The sequence below is a fragment of the Camelus bactrianus genome, chromosome 4 (genome assembly GCF_048773025.1).
Source record: "Camelus bactrianus isolate YW-2024 breed Bactrian camel chromosome 4, ASM4877302v1, whole genome shotgun sequence".
NCBI lineage: Eukaryota > Metazoa > Chordata > Mammalia > Artiodactyla > Camelidae > Camelus > Camelus bactrianus.
Window position 1 is genome coordinate 62,021,101 of NC_133542.1, and position 14,448 is coordinate 62,035,548.

Here is a 14,448-nt window from a genome sequence, read left to right on the forward strand (position 1 = left end):
GGTGTGAATTCTTCAGAGAGTAATGTAGGGGCGCTGCCTTGGCATAATGCAAATATAGTAAATGTTCAGTGCTGTGGACTCCATTAATTAAGGACGATAATGCTTGGCCAGGGGCTGGGCTGCCTTGTACCTTTGCAGTGTTTATTTATAAAAGAGATGGCTAAGCATATTAGTACATTAGCAGTGTAAACAAGATCACCGGGGAAATGGCAGAAGATACTTAAGAGAACAAACTGCCTGGAGTCACTTTGGAAGCACCCATTATGAACAAACAATCACTGTGCTAATTACAATTGCTCTGCTAATTACAATTACTGTGCTAATTACAGTCTATCCTTATCTGCTCCTTAGGTTCCCTACAGACTTTTCCTTATGAGTGCTTAGACCAGCCTGAGTTACTGCCTGCATTTGAGTGTAATGAAATTGCGGTTCCTTAAAAATTGTCTCTGCTTCAGATAGCTCAGTGGTTCTGACAGGCTTCTCCCTCCGAGAAAAACAACACAGTCAGGGATTTTGAAGACAGAAAACTAAAAACAAAATCAAAAGGAGTGGCGGGGGTGGCAGTGGATAGAAAACCGGGAAGAGATATAAAATGGACATGGTTACTTCTGTAGCTTTTAGCACGTTTTGCCGACTAGAGACACATCTTTAGGTTAGTTGGAGAACATTAAAAGTAGGCTGTGTATAATCTGTTTTCCTCATAAAATGACCATCCTTGGGATATTTAGAGATGTAAACACTGAGAATAAAGTGTTTTCAAAAATAAAGCAGCTATTTTTCTTTCTGCTCTTACTATAATTAGGGAGAAAGATTAGAGAGGCCTTGTTTAAAAATGGATTGAAATTCCCTGCTCCCCACAAAGATAAATAAATAAAAGGCATCTTTCACTAGGTCTTAATTTTATTACTTTCTTTCTGTCCCCAATTAAACTAATGAGTGTTGACAGTATAAGATTTTTGTCTCAGCGCTTAAGAATGATAAAGCTTCATCCAGGCCAATGACCCCTCCCACCTGGATTTCTCATGAATTTGCCAGGAGTCTGCCTTCCACCTAAAGCAGACTGTAGCCCAGCTTTCCACTGGCAAGTATTTTCCATGGCATCGGATGATGGCTGGAATTGCAGTGCGGACAGGCAGAGGAAGCTCTGGTCTGGGCACCAAACTTTGCCTTCAGGACACTGAAGTCAAGATACATGCCTCCCTCTTTACCACTGATGCTCAGAGTGTCCCTGTACCCATCAGTGAGCAGAGCAGACAAATGGATGCAGAGAACAGATTCTGTACATTATGCACTAGGGGCTTATTGAACTGCAGAACAGCACTGTCTCCCCTGGCTGCTGTAAATCCCAAACAGTCTCTGCACTTGGTCACTCTGCGAGGAGACTCCTGTGGGATTGCATGACGCCCTAGTGCCACTGGCCTTGGGACTGCTTTCAGACAGGCAGATGGAAGGGCGGCCATCTTTCTCCTCTCAGTTGTAACCTGGGCTCACATCCAGCAGAAAGTTCAGTTTAACATCTCGCTATTCAAGCTGGTCCTCAGATCCAGGAGTTCATTTGAAATGCAGAGTCTCAGGCCTGACCCACAGCCCACTGAACCAGGGCCTGTATTTGATCCCCTGGCGATCTGTGTGCACCTTGGAGTTTAAGAAGCACTAGCTTATTTCATGTGCATTGAGTTCTGGCTGTAAGCAGACACATGGAACATTCCTACCTTTAGGTAGCGATTTCCTGTCTGATGATGATGATGAGCTATTATTTGCTTTCTGCTCTGTGAGTATCATATGGTTTCAGACCATATACACACTGTACCTTGGATGCCACACTTCACCTTTCTGAGCTTCAGTTTTCTCATGTAAAACGTATCATAGGAAACCTGCTCTGTCCACTTGTGTCATGGGAGAAACATCTGCCTATGCCCCTCAGAAACAGACTCTTAAAAGAAAAGAAAAAATAGCTTTACTATATCAGTCATGCTTCAGGGTATTGAGAAATGCATCAGGAGATGTGATGAGTTGAAAAGAGGGGAAAGAAATCAGGAAAGGGGGAAGGTAAGTAAGACCGATTGATGTGCGGTCCAGGAGGACCTACTGCTGAACCTTCATTCTATTTGGATGGACATCCTTCTACGCTGATCATTATATATTTTTAATATCACCCCAGAGGTGGTAGATTAACATAGTTCTGGAACTTCTGGATCTGGGTCCAGATTATCAAATTCCATGTAGCACACATGAGCATCAAAATTTCACATTGCTAGTTAGGTATATTTCACCGTAGGTCATCCAGATAGAAACAAAGGGGAATACCCTATAGGAAACAAATGATACAACCTCTCAATGAGATTACAGCTTTCCAAAGATGAGATAAATACTCCCACAAGGAGATGACCTTGACTGCTGCCCGTCCCACACTGCAGGCTGAGCGGTCCACCTTCAACGGACCCACGGAGCATGAAGGGCGGCATTTCTGTCTCTACCCTCAGCATTTCACCAAAGCAGTGTATTCATCAAAACATGGGTTGGTTGGGGAAAGTTGGGGGGATAATCATGACTCTAGTCCAGAGATGAAATTTGGGAGAATGCAACAGAAAACATCTTCATCCACCACATGGCTTCTGGAACTTGGGGTAAAGGAATGAAACTGAAGGAAGAGAAAACAACGTTCGTCAGAAGCCTACTGTGGCTACGACTCTTGCTCATTAGACTGTTAAATCCTCACCACAGCTCCTCGAGGATATTTTGAGGAAAAGCCCCACTTTACAGTTGAACATACTGGGTTCATAGAGGCTTAGAGGATGGTCCAAAGCCACACAACTAGGAAACGGCAGATGTGGGGTATGGACCCTCTTACTTCTCATGGTGGCACCCTGACACCTTGTGTTGGGTCCCAGCCAAGAACAGGACCAAGTTCCTGTAGGATCATGCAGGTAAGGATGGCCTTTGCCCAAGATTCCTCCTTAGTTACGGATTTAGCTGCCCCCCCGCAGCACTTGGGTCTTCCATGTCTGCCGAGAACAGGGATGGAACAGGCGCCAATCTTGTTTAATCATCACAACACCACCACCAAGAAGTGGGTCTTGTTATTATTATCTGATTTAGAGACGAGGAAAATGAGGCTTGATGAGCTAATGTGCTCAAGGTCAGACAGCTGACAAGCAGCCAGGTAGGACTTGGACTCCAAAGTCCAGCATCCTAGACATTAGGTGAGCATATCCCCAAATTGCTGGCTAACATAAACCACCTGGGAATACAGTGGAAATTCACTTTCCTGCGTCCCTTCACTGGGGCAAATGGTCAGTACGTCTTGACACGGCTCTTGGTGATTCTGATGATTAGGTTAGGAGGAAAGGCGTCACGGAGCCTCTGGCCATGGCAGTTGAGTAAAAGGAGTGCCCTATTCTGGGACAGATGCCCTTAGTCTTTGTCTGAGCTCTGCCCTCAACTTCTCCTTAAGAAGAGGCAACAGAAATCAGAAGGGAAGAGTAGCCTAGAGTGACACAGCAGGAGGTGGCAGGACAGGACTGGCAACTCAGCCTTCTGATTCCAGGACCTGACATGTTGGCCTAGACTCCTGGGGATGATGCTAGGAACCCCTGGGGAAATGGAGACAGAGAAAGGAGATTCTTCTGCAGGCAACCCAGGAGTTAGGACCTCAGGGAAAATTGCCCGTTGACTCCTGTGATCCAGCCTCCAACTTTTGTTCCTCAGTTCACTTCCAAAATTTTTTCATTGATCTCCCAGAGAAGGTAGCTTACAGCTGTGTCTCCAGGTGTTTAGTTGAAGATTTTGCCAAGAGCTGGAATATTACTACATAGAAAGGCTTGGGAATGGCCTTGAAAAATCAAAAGCTAATGCTACTTTCAGTTAACAATTTCTCCACTACTTGCCTCCTTTGCTTTTTTTTTTTTTTTTTTTTTTTGCAATAAGATGACGGCATATTACAAAACACCTAGGCCTAAGAGTATAGAAAAACAGCTTCCAGGCCTGGCTCTGCTGTTAATTCTTTATGGAACCTTGGCCTTGGTGTTACCGTCTGTACAGCGCGGGAGTTGGATCCTATGTCTCTAAAGCTTTCCGCGTGAATACAGAGAAACCCAACAGACTGGGGCTTGGAGGCCTGGTTCGTTCACTTACTAGTTACATATGATTTTAGGTAATTCATTTAAGCACTGTGAGCCTCGGGCATCTCATCTACAAAGGGAGGAGTTTGTACAAACTGTTCTCCAAGGTTCTTCCATCTATAAAGCCTATGATTCTTTGGGAACTGAATGAAGAAAATTGACAAGTATAGAAAATAAATCTAATTACAGCTCTCAGAGGTGCTAATACAAAGTAGGAGCACGCTGAAAGCCTGGGAGGCACTACAGCTAAACGGGCTTTGTTGTCAGACCCACGTGCTGTCTGTTTTTAGCTGCATGACTGTTAGGTGAGTCAGCCTAACATCTCTGCGCCTCAGAGTGGTAAACAGTATTGGTGTCTCACATATTTCTGGGTCTCTAATTCTCTGCGCATAATAGGATTGCATGTCTCAGTTCAACCCTTGGAAGGCGCCTTGATTTGACCAATGGAATGCCAGCAGAATGTCATCTCTAGGAGGAAGTAATGAGAGCCAAGTTCCTTTCCCACTACGATAGCATTCATGGAAGCACATGAAGATGATGCTTCTGTCAGCCAGGATTCCCAAGTACCAGAACGAGCAGAAACACTGTGATACGAGCAACTCACACACGCGCGCGCACACATGCATTTCTGTGAAGCCACTGAGGTTGTGAAGTTGTTTGTTATCAAGACCCAGCTTAATGCATTCTGGTTGACACATTCATTTCCTTTTTTGTAAAACGAAGTTGTTGAAGACTACTTTGCAGCCAGTCTTGGGAAGATTAAGTCAGAAAACACACAGTATGTAATGTAATATAGGACCTGGCATATAAAGAAATACACACATGATTAAAGGGTAGAATGCAAGGAAAGATCCAGAAGCAGCATGGACAATTAACCATGTCCCAGGAAAGCAGCAGAAAAACCCTAGCTTTGGAGCCACTTAATAAGATGTGACTCAGGACCCTCAGCTGGGGAACAAGTGGTTGCCACAAAGGAAAGCCAGCTTTCCTCAAATCTTTAAAGAGAATCCTTCTGTCTCACCAAGCGTGGGTTGGTGATGTCTCATCCTGAATCCCACATCTTACCCCAAACTGTCCTCTTATGCTGTACAATATGCACATCTGATAAGCAAGCCAGATTGGAAAGTGCCTTTCTAGTAAATCTTTCACGAGCTCCTTACACCCTTTGTAGGTCATTCTTGAAGGCCTATAGGCAAATGTCTGCGGCTGGCAGAACCGTCTTCTTTTTGATGAGGCTTTTGCGAAATCTACCACTGTGTTTGCTCAGCCCCTATTCCCAAGGAACTTCTCCTCGCTGCAATTTCTGAGACTCCAGGCTCAATAACAGTTCTTGACGGATGTTTATCTAAATCTCAGCAATCTATATCTGACGTTGGCCTTTCTTTCTTATAGGAATGAGGTAGGATGGGTAAGGATGGGAGAGTGAGGGAAGTAAAATCCAAATGAACAAACAAAACAACAAATAGCACCAACCTCTGATGAGTGTATCTCACTCCAACAGTCTCTGCCAATCCCTCACTGATCAAGAATTAAGGCAAGGGAACTCTGATAGTGACCTTGCATGGGTTGTAAAGACCAACACAGTTCACTAAAAGGGATTAGAAACAGCAAAGCTTGACATGCCTTACTAAGTTTGGGGGCAATTCGGAAGTGAGATCTTTGATGCTTCACATTTCCACAGAATTTGGCATTTTACCAAGAGTTTTATGTGCATTCATGAGTCCATCCGAACTTGATTCCTAATCCAGAGCTCTCTCCAGGCACCAGCCAGCCTCTTAAAACAACCCTTATTCCCTCCTGGGAATAAATGATATTGTAACTTCAGTGTGAACTATGTCCTTCTTTCTCTATCACTTTAGGTCTCTCCCTCAAGCCTTCTACCTTTCACTCCTTCCCAACTCACTTACCTTTTGCCGGTTCTTTATCTCCTCATCCTTTGAGCCCTTGCTACTACTTGGTATACCTTTAACCCTTTCTGTGCTTGACGACCCCTCCCGCCACTCTGTCACTTAACATCTCCTCCATCCTTGTCTGCCCCGCACCTCTGCGCGGCCCCTCTGACTGCCTCCCCTTAGCACACTCACCCCATCGCTGTCTCTCTCTGTGAGTCTCTCAGTGTGCACTGTGCTTCATCTTCACCCAGAGTGGATGACTCCTGGACTTGTCAGGGTCCTAAAAACCTCCACATGCTCATCTCCTAGAGACAGGCTGCAGCCTACATGCAGCAACATGAGGAGGCAGCCAGGAATGGGATCAGGTTCCTGCAGAATCATGCATATGGAAGTGACCTTTCCCTAAGATTCCTTCCTTTGTCATGAACTCGGCATCCCCCAAGGCACCTGAGTCCTCACTCTCTGCTGAGAGCAGGGATGAAACAGGTGGCTCTTCTTACCACATGCTAACGTGGGGATATGAAGAAGTTACATATGTCCTTTGTAACAGAGCCAGAAACCAGGAGAACGCTGGTTTGTGAATCAATGACTCAAATTTTCAGTCTCAAAGGGGCCCCAAACCATGGGGAGCACTGGGCAAGTAGTATCCATCTTGGGCCTCAGTTTCTCCAGCTATGTAAGAGATTAGTTCTGGACTAGTTAATCTTTAAGTCTAGTTAAGTCTCTGATTTGGAGACTTAAAATGTGAGGCTTTTTGTAAAGCAGCAATCCAGGCTGCTCTTTCAGAGATCCCAGAGAGGACATGAGAGGCAGGCCTGTCTTCCGTCGGCAGATGCAGGTGCGGGGAGGTGGGTAGGGGCTGGGGGTGTACAAAGCAGAGTTGTGACTGTCACACAGGAGATTCCTTAGCTGGTAAAGTTTGAAATCCCAGGCCAGGCAGCTGTCAGGAAACGAGGCATATGGCAGGACAGCTGGTGGGGTGCCTGCTGGCTACTCTGGAGGGCTGGACGGGAGATTACTTGGAGGAGGAGGGGAGAAAGAGGAGGAGGCGAGAAATGACAACAGCCTTTGATGCTGAAAAACTTACAGGCTTGCCTTCTGGAATTTGAAGGACAAAGGAGCTGCAGCCTCTTTCCTGTCTGGGGCTCAGGAAGGGAGCCTTGAAAGAGATAAATTTAGACTCATCAGAAGCTACTCACCTCCCATGGTGGGAAGTCAACTGCCTTAGCATGTGGCTCCAAGAGGTGACATGGTCTGGGGATAGAAATAATTGCAAAGAATGTAAAGCCAAGGATGAGAGAGCTTAAGTGAAATGGCCTTCTCTAATATAATGGGAGACTGGGGAGTTCCCTAAATCTTGAGGCTGTTGTCAAAAGAGAAAAGTGTGTTCTGTCCATTATGCTCCCTTCCATGAGCAAATCAGGGCAGACAGACCCTAGCTATTCAGAGACAACCTAATATTGAAGGGCTGGGAACAATAACCAGAGTGTTTGAGGCAGAAGGACTTCTGATGGGGCTAAAATTCTGTCTCAGCCTGGAGACTCCCGGGTCAGCCTTCAAGGAGCCAAGCTCTCTCTTATGAGCCGGTCTGTTAGTAGTGGGAAGGCAGCACACTGGGCAATCAGGAGATCTGAGTTTATATGCTAGCTCTCCAATGACCTACCTAGGGACCTGAGCTAAGTCCCTTCCCCACACGCAAATGAGATCTTGGGATTCCATGAAGCCCCTTCAAGTATCAGCATCTTGCTTCTCGATTTGTATCCTCGTTTTAGACCAAGCTAATCTTCACACTTGAGAATGGGAACTAGCACATTTGATCATTTATCACATGCCAGCCACTCTGATAGTTGCTATGAGAAATCAAACTACATAAAACAAGCAACTGCCCATGTCACAGTGACTGGAATCCGATAAAACATCCTTTTAAAAGATAAGGCAGTAGGACTAGTAAGGACTAGTAAGACAAGTAGGGCTTGTCATGGGTGGGGCCAGGATTTGGAGACAGTCTATCTGGAGCTTTATTTTCCTGCCCCTTCCTCTCCCCCTGCTTATCAATATGTCTGGGCTTCTGCATGCTCCTTCCTGGACAGTAAAATGCCTTTATAGCTCTTATCCCTCCCAAGAGGCACTGTTCCTTGCCATCACTTCAAACTCCAGCATACAAGCCCTGTCCTTTATGAAGCCCTTTATCATTCCTTTACTGCCTTTCAAAATCTTCACATGGGAAATCTTTGAAAACCATTGGCATTCCCTGGAACACTGTTTTACAAATTAAATCTTCATTCTATCCCCTCCAATTGTGTCTGTCATCTTGCAAACTTGGAAATTCCTTTCTCGAAGACAAAGGGTAATTTCTTTATTTTTTCCTTTGGATTCCATGCAGCATTATTCTATCCATCACAACGGTCAACAGAGGGTTTCATAGACTATTAACACTATAGAAAATCAGGATTGTATACAGTCTCAGAATTGAACGGTTCAGTCAAATTGTCCTTAAATTTCTCCCAGAGTTTTTCTAGCAAAGTAGCATTTGGCCTCAGCTGGAGCATCTGGATAGTAGAAAGAACTTTACTGGGAATAGGAGGACTTGACTCGGCCATTAAATCGCCGCGTGGTTGCCTGTCACTTATATCACCTTTGAATCTACCCTTAACCTCACCCTTTGCCTGCAACTGCTCCCCAGCCCTTGTCTGTAATACTCTCAACTAACTCCCTGAATCTCCTTTCTCAATATTGTCCCCATCATCCTGGTTGAAGCCGCTAACGTTCTCTTGTGGCTTCCACAGTAGACATTGACCCCACTCCACTGTTTCCCACTGCACCCTCATTGCAATCTACTTCCCACACAATTACTGAGAGGTCATGTGTTGAAAAATGCAATGGAATCATGATGTATTCCCCTCTTTTAACCATTTAGGAGCTCTCCCCTTTGCTATTAGAATAGAGACTTGGCCTGTAAGACCTCCATGGTCTGCCACTGCTTATTGCTCTGGCTTTGCCTCCCACCATCCCTCCCCTACTTCCTCAGCTTCAGCCACACCAGGTTTCATTTCCTGAAGCCGACCAAGTTCTTTTCCTTCTTAGCACATGTCTCTGCTTGAAACATTTTCCAATCCTAACTCCCACTCATCTTCCAGGTATCAGTTAAGTAACACTTCATCTGGAGGGTGGACTGTGAGCCTTATTATTGCTTTCTAATCCAACAGATGCACCCCCACCTCCATATGATGTAATCCAACTAAACTAGATCCCACTGTTAATTGATTTCCTGGAACACTGTATATTTACTTCATAATAACCTGCCACAAATTAAGTACATAAAATTACACACATACACACACACACACACACACTATATCTACACACCACAGGGTCTAAAGCCATTTTTATCTCATTTTCCATTGTCTCCCAAGCAACCAGCATGGTACATAGGATATAGTAGGTGCTCAAAAAGCATGTGATATCTGCATAGATGAATAGTTTCAGGGAATTCACATTTTCATTCTAGTTCTATAAAACGGGAAGTGATAAAGTACACTGGATTAGAAGATTAGAGCAAGACTTTGGAGTTAGCCAGATATACATCTGAATCCTCACTCTCCCTCTCACTAGACAGTGACCTTGAGAAAGCAACTTTACTCCTCTGGTGTTGACTTTTCAGCTGTAAAGTGGAGGCCACGGTGTCTCAAAGGGTTTTAATTATGAAGCTAAAATGACATTATTCTGGTTCTTTCATTTCCTAGAATGGGGACTTGGGAAAGTCACTTAACATTGCCACTTCTCATCTGTATGTGGGGATGATAACAGCCTCGGCTTCCCAGGGCCATTGTGAGGGTAACACAAATCAGTGGATGGAAAGTGCTTAGAATGCCCACAGCATGTGCCAAATTAATGTTACTGGCTATTACTGTTGTTAATATTATTAAAATATGTAGTAAAGAGCTTGACATAGAATATTTCTTAATATTCAGTAGCCATTATTACCACTCCTACAACAATCACTATTATTACTTAGATGACAGGATGAGGATGATGATGATTATGCTGGTGATGTTTCTTGTCTGTCCTGACTTTGTTGACATGACCTTAAATGGTAGGCAGAACCCTGCTTTGTGATAACCTCTAATTATATTTTTATGTAAAACTGTCTAAAAGTATAGTTTTCTTTTTAAAAAGACAAGCATTTCTTATACATGGAACAATTCTTCTTACTCTACTATTTAGAGTTTTCAGATTTTGAAGCATGAATAAATCCCACCCAAGGCCTCTCTTGTCTAGAAGAGCCCCAGTTCCTTTAACTCTCCCAGGAAGATTTTAACAATCAGACTGCATGTCTAATCTTCATATAATTTGGCCAACCCAGTCCCTGTTCTGCTTATTCTATGAGAGCAGTCTCATCTTTTAATTTCCCATGTACCTCTGTATTTATTAGCAGGGAAAGAGGTCTCTGACATACTGAGTAGCAAAAAAAGCAATTTATAAAGAACTTTACTGAGAGTTGGTGTGTATGTGTGCATATGTATGCACACTGATATACAGATAGAGAGGGAGAGAGAGAGGACAGTATTTTAAAAATGTTCAAGAAAATGTTAATTCTGGGTATCTCTGGGTGATGAGAATTTTACTTTCTACTTCATTAAATATCTTTGTTTTTGAACTGCCTGAATAGACTATAAAAGATACTTAATCCTAATAGACTGAAAGATTAATTACTTTAAAAAACTCCATTAACTATACTTACAGGATGATTTACGATTGAGATGGAATTTAAAATATATGGATAGAGTTAGAAAATGTGAGGGTGGGATAAATAAGGGCTAGGTCAATGGAGAAGGAACTTCAAGGAATGACCTTTGCTGACTGCTAACACTTCATGGGCAGGCATTAGTGAGTTTGGGGAGATGCTGGTCAGTATAACAGACCTCTATCCCATAGTGCCCATGGCTTCCTCCCCTCTTCCCAGATCTTGGGGCAGTGAATCTACCAGTAAAGTACAGGTGTCTGCCCATACCTAAAAGTCATCTGGAAGACTTGGCCTTGGTTCACACGCTGGGTCCGGTTGTTGTAACCATGCAGCATCTCTCCAAAGAGGGTGTCGTTGAATTTGGAGTCCGGTTTGAGGCACTTGGGGCCCTCGCAAACATCTGAGAGCATGAGGCAGGATTTTCCATCGGGAGCCAGCTTGTACTCCTCCACACAGCTGCACGATAAAACAGAGTCAAGAGTTAGCTCCACACGCTGGATGCCCCCATTGGGGATGACCTAAAACCAAGGCCTCCTTTGCCTGCAAAACAGGTCAGAGTTTAGGAATGGAAACAGCTATTCTGGCTGGAATATATCTAGGGCACAGGTGTCTAGAGAGAAGCACATTAATCGTGCAAATTGGTAAATTCAAGGAAAGTCATTTGTGACATTTTGGAGGAGTCGAGGGGGAAGCCAGAGAGCACATCTGCGCACAAAGCAAATTTAAAAACTGTTTTCCATGAACACATGGACTTTAAAAAGCATGACAGACCAATTCACAGGGAGCTATCAACTAGCTTCTCAAACTAGAATCTATTCCCAGTGTGTCTGTCGACCAAGGTTGAAGACGGTAGCAAAAACAAGGCTTTTATTGCCCTTGTAGCACAGAGGTGATCCTTTCAGTACCACGGACAGCGCACGGAGCGGCTTCTGTTCAATTAGCAATGTTAGCAGCCTCTGCTGGCCTCTAACTACCCAATCCTGACAGCAGAAGGGCCTTTGATATGCTTGTGAGGCAAGGGTGGGTTCCTCTATGGACCAAACAGGTATCTGAATGGAGTATGGGGAAATACTTGCAATTTGGGATGTTTACAGAGGGAAAGAAATCTCTTAGAGAGGTATTGGGGGCGGGAGCTGGGGGGAGAGGAGACAGCAGAGGTACTAACCCATGAAAAATCAATCCAGAAACTGGAATTCTTTGACTGTCTATCGGTTCATGGTCCTTTGCTAGGCACCGGGGGGAGGGTGCACACAATAAATAAGACACACAAGAAAATACGCTGCACAGCTGAAGACACCTGTAGAATGTCCTCTTTGCTCCTTGTGATGTATGTGAAGCAAAGTAAGCCATTTTACCTCTGTAGCCTCCAGTTTCCTCATCTGTAAAAGGGGGCTGACATTCCTATCCCACCTTAATTCACAAGGCTGCTAAGAGGACCTATGATACACTGACTGCAAAAACAGTTAGGAATTGTACTGTACTTAACAAAATAATTATAGAGTGGTTGTAATGATGGTGATGGTAGTGTTTACTTACTGAGTATGTGCTATTGACTAGGCACTGTGGATATTTCTTTTCTAACCATGAAAAAACGTAGTATCATCATTTCTGCTTTATACAGAAGCAAAATGAGGATCCAAGAAACAAAGCATGTCACACAGTGAGTAAGTGGCAAAGCTGGCATTCAAAATCAGGTCTGTCTAGCAACAAAGGCACCTTTTTCTACACTTGTCTTTTCCAAATCCAGTTGTTTCTATTTGCATGATACGGCCCTGGTTAGGCTGTGCTGGCTGGAGGCAGTAGAAAGCACGCAGTCTCTTATTTGCCTTTCTTCCACAGGATGATGTGAAGATCTATTAAATCTGACTGCAAAAAGACTCATGTGGGAGAAGGAAGAGGCTCTGTAACACGATTTGGGAAGAAAATGTACCCAGGTTGCAGGAACCAATAGCTGATGTCAGAGACACAGGATCTAACTGAAGGCAGGAAGTAGACAGGCAGAGTGGAAAACGTGACCCAAAATCACTCCACTGAAAAGCCAGGAATGTCTCATGCCTGAGGCAAGCTGTCACTCTGCCCTCGCTTTCCTCCAACCCCCGATGTATTGCACAGATGCACTGATTGTCTTTCTAATATTTACATGCTCCTGCCCAAAGTAAAGTGGAAGTTCTTGGAAGGAGGCCTGTCTTGTTGCCTTGGTCAAGTCTCTCCTCTTTTTTTTTTTTTTATCTGTTAAATATGTGAAACTCTCCCTTATAAAGCTGCAGTACAGATGACATGAGTTTTATAAATATGCAGAGTATACAGTAAGTGCTCAGTAAAGTCTAGTTCCATCCATTTATTCCAAAAGGTTTCCAGCAAGTAAGAGAAATGGTTTACTAGGTAGAGCTCTCCCTCTTCACACACACACACACACACACACACACACGTGCATCCGTGAATAAATACACTGTTGTTGTAAAAGATTAGACATTATCAAAATCTATAGAGTAAAATGTAGAAGTTCTTCATTTCCCACTCCACACATATTCTTACTTCCTGTTTCAGTGGTCATCATTATTAATAATTATGCATTATTGGAGGATTTTTTCAATGAATTTAGATATACACATTTTATATATTTATAATAATAAATATATCATTTTTGTTTATTATATCATGTTATATATTTTTAAATTATATATATATATAATTTTATAAAAAACTCATAAGCAGAATTACTCTATACATTGTTGTGAGATATGCATTTATATCTAATATAATTTCTTAGAGATATTTTCAAAACAGTATCCACATAGATTTATCTTTTTAATGACTGTTTGGCATTGCACAGGAAAAGTGTACTATAATGATTTTACCTCATCTTTATTGATGGGAATTTTGGTTGTTTATAGCTGTTTGTTTTTACAAATGGTGCCATAATGAAGAATTTTGTACATATATCACTATGTACATGTGTGTGTTTCTATACGCCAGTCTTAGAAGAAGAATTGCTGGGTCAATATTTCATGAATTTTAAAATTTTGATAGATCTACTAAATGGCTATCTGTAGAGGCACTACCAGTTTACAATTCTATCACTGATGAATGAGAGAACCCATTCCCCCACAAATTTCACGTCCATTATTGCCAATATGGGATGGCAAAAAATAACTCATTTTTGTTCGGATTTGCATTTCCCTGACTACTAGTGAGAGTCACCATCTTTTCATGTCATGGTCATTTGTATTTCTCATTCTGTAGATTGTCCATCCATGTGCTTGGACCACTTCGCTGTTTTGGTATGTGTCTTTTTCCTTATTGGCTTTTACATGCTTTGTGTATTTTCTCAGTAGTTGTATTTCACCTTCCAAATTTATTAAAATTTTCTCCAAGTCTGTACTTGTATTTTAATCTTATTTTTGATGTCTTATAACCTTTTTATCCTGATCCTTTATTGCTTTTGAATTTTGTGTTATGCTTAGAAAGCCCAAAAGGATGAAAAAATATCTTTCTTTATATTCTTCTAGTATTAATACAGCTTTTTCATCCTTGGCTATTTAATTTGCGTGGAATTTATTTTTGTGCATGGTGGGGGTGGTTATTTTAACTTAATTATTTTTAAAATTGGTAGATGATTATCTGAAGGATCCATCCTTTCACTAAGTAGTTTGAAATGCCATTTTGTCATGTACTAAATCCCTGTGTGTAC

The 14,448-nt window shown here is 42.8% G+C and overlaps 1 protein-coding gene across 4 annotated transcripts in view; it reads right to left on the bottom strand.

Moving 5' to 3' along the window:
- The window catches only part of ASTN2 (astrotactin 2), an 800,009-nt gene that overhangs the window by 272,228 nt on the left and 513,333 nt on the right, over positions 1-14,448 (bottom strand). For all 4 annotated transcript variants that reach the window (XM_074362105.1, XM_074362106.1, XM_074362104.1 and 1 more), the window contains one exon: positions 11,025-11,213. In XM_074362105.1, the coding sequence (XP_074218206.1) occupies positions 11,025-11,213 (189 nt within the window). The remainder of the gene's footprint in view (positions 1-11,024; positions 11,214-14,448) is intronic.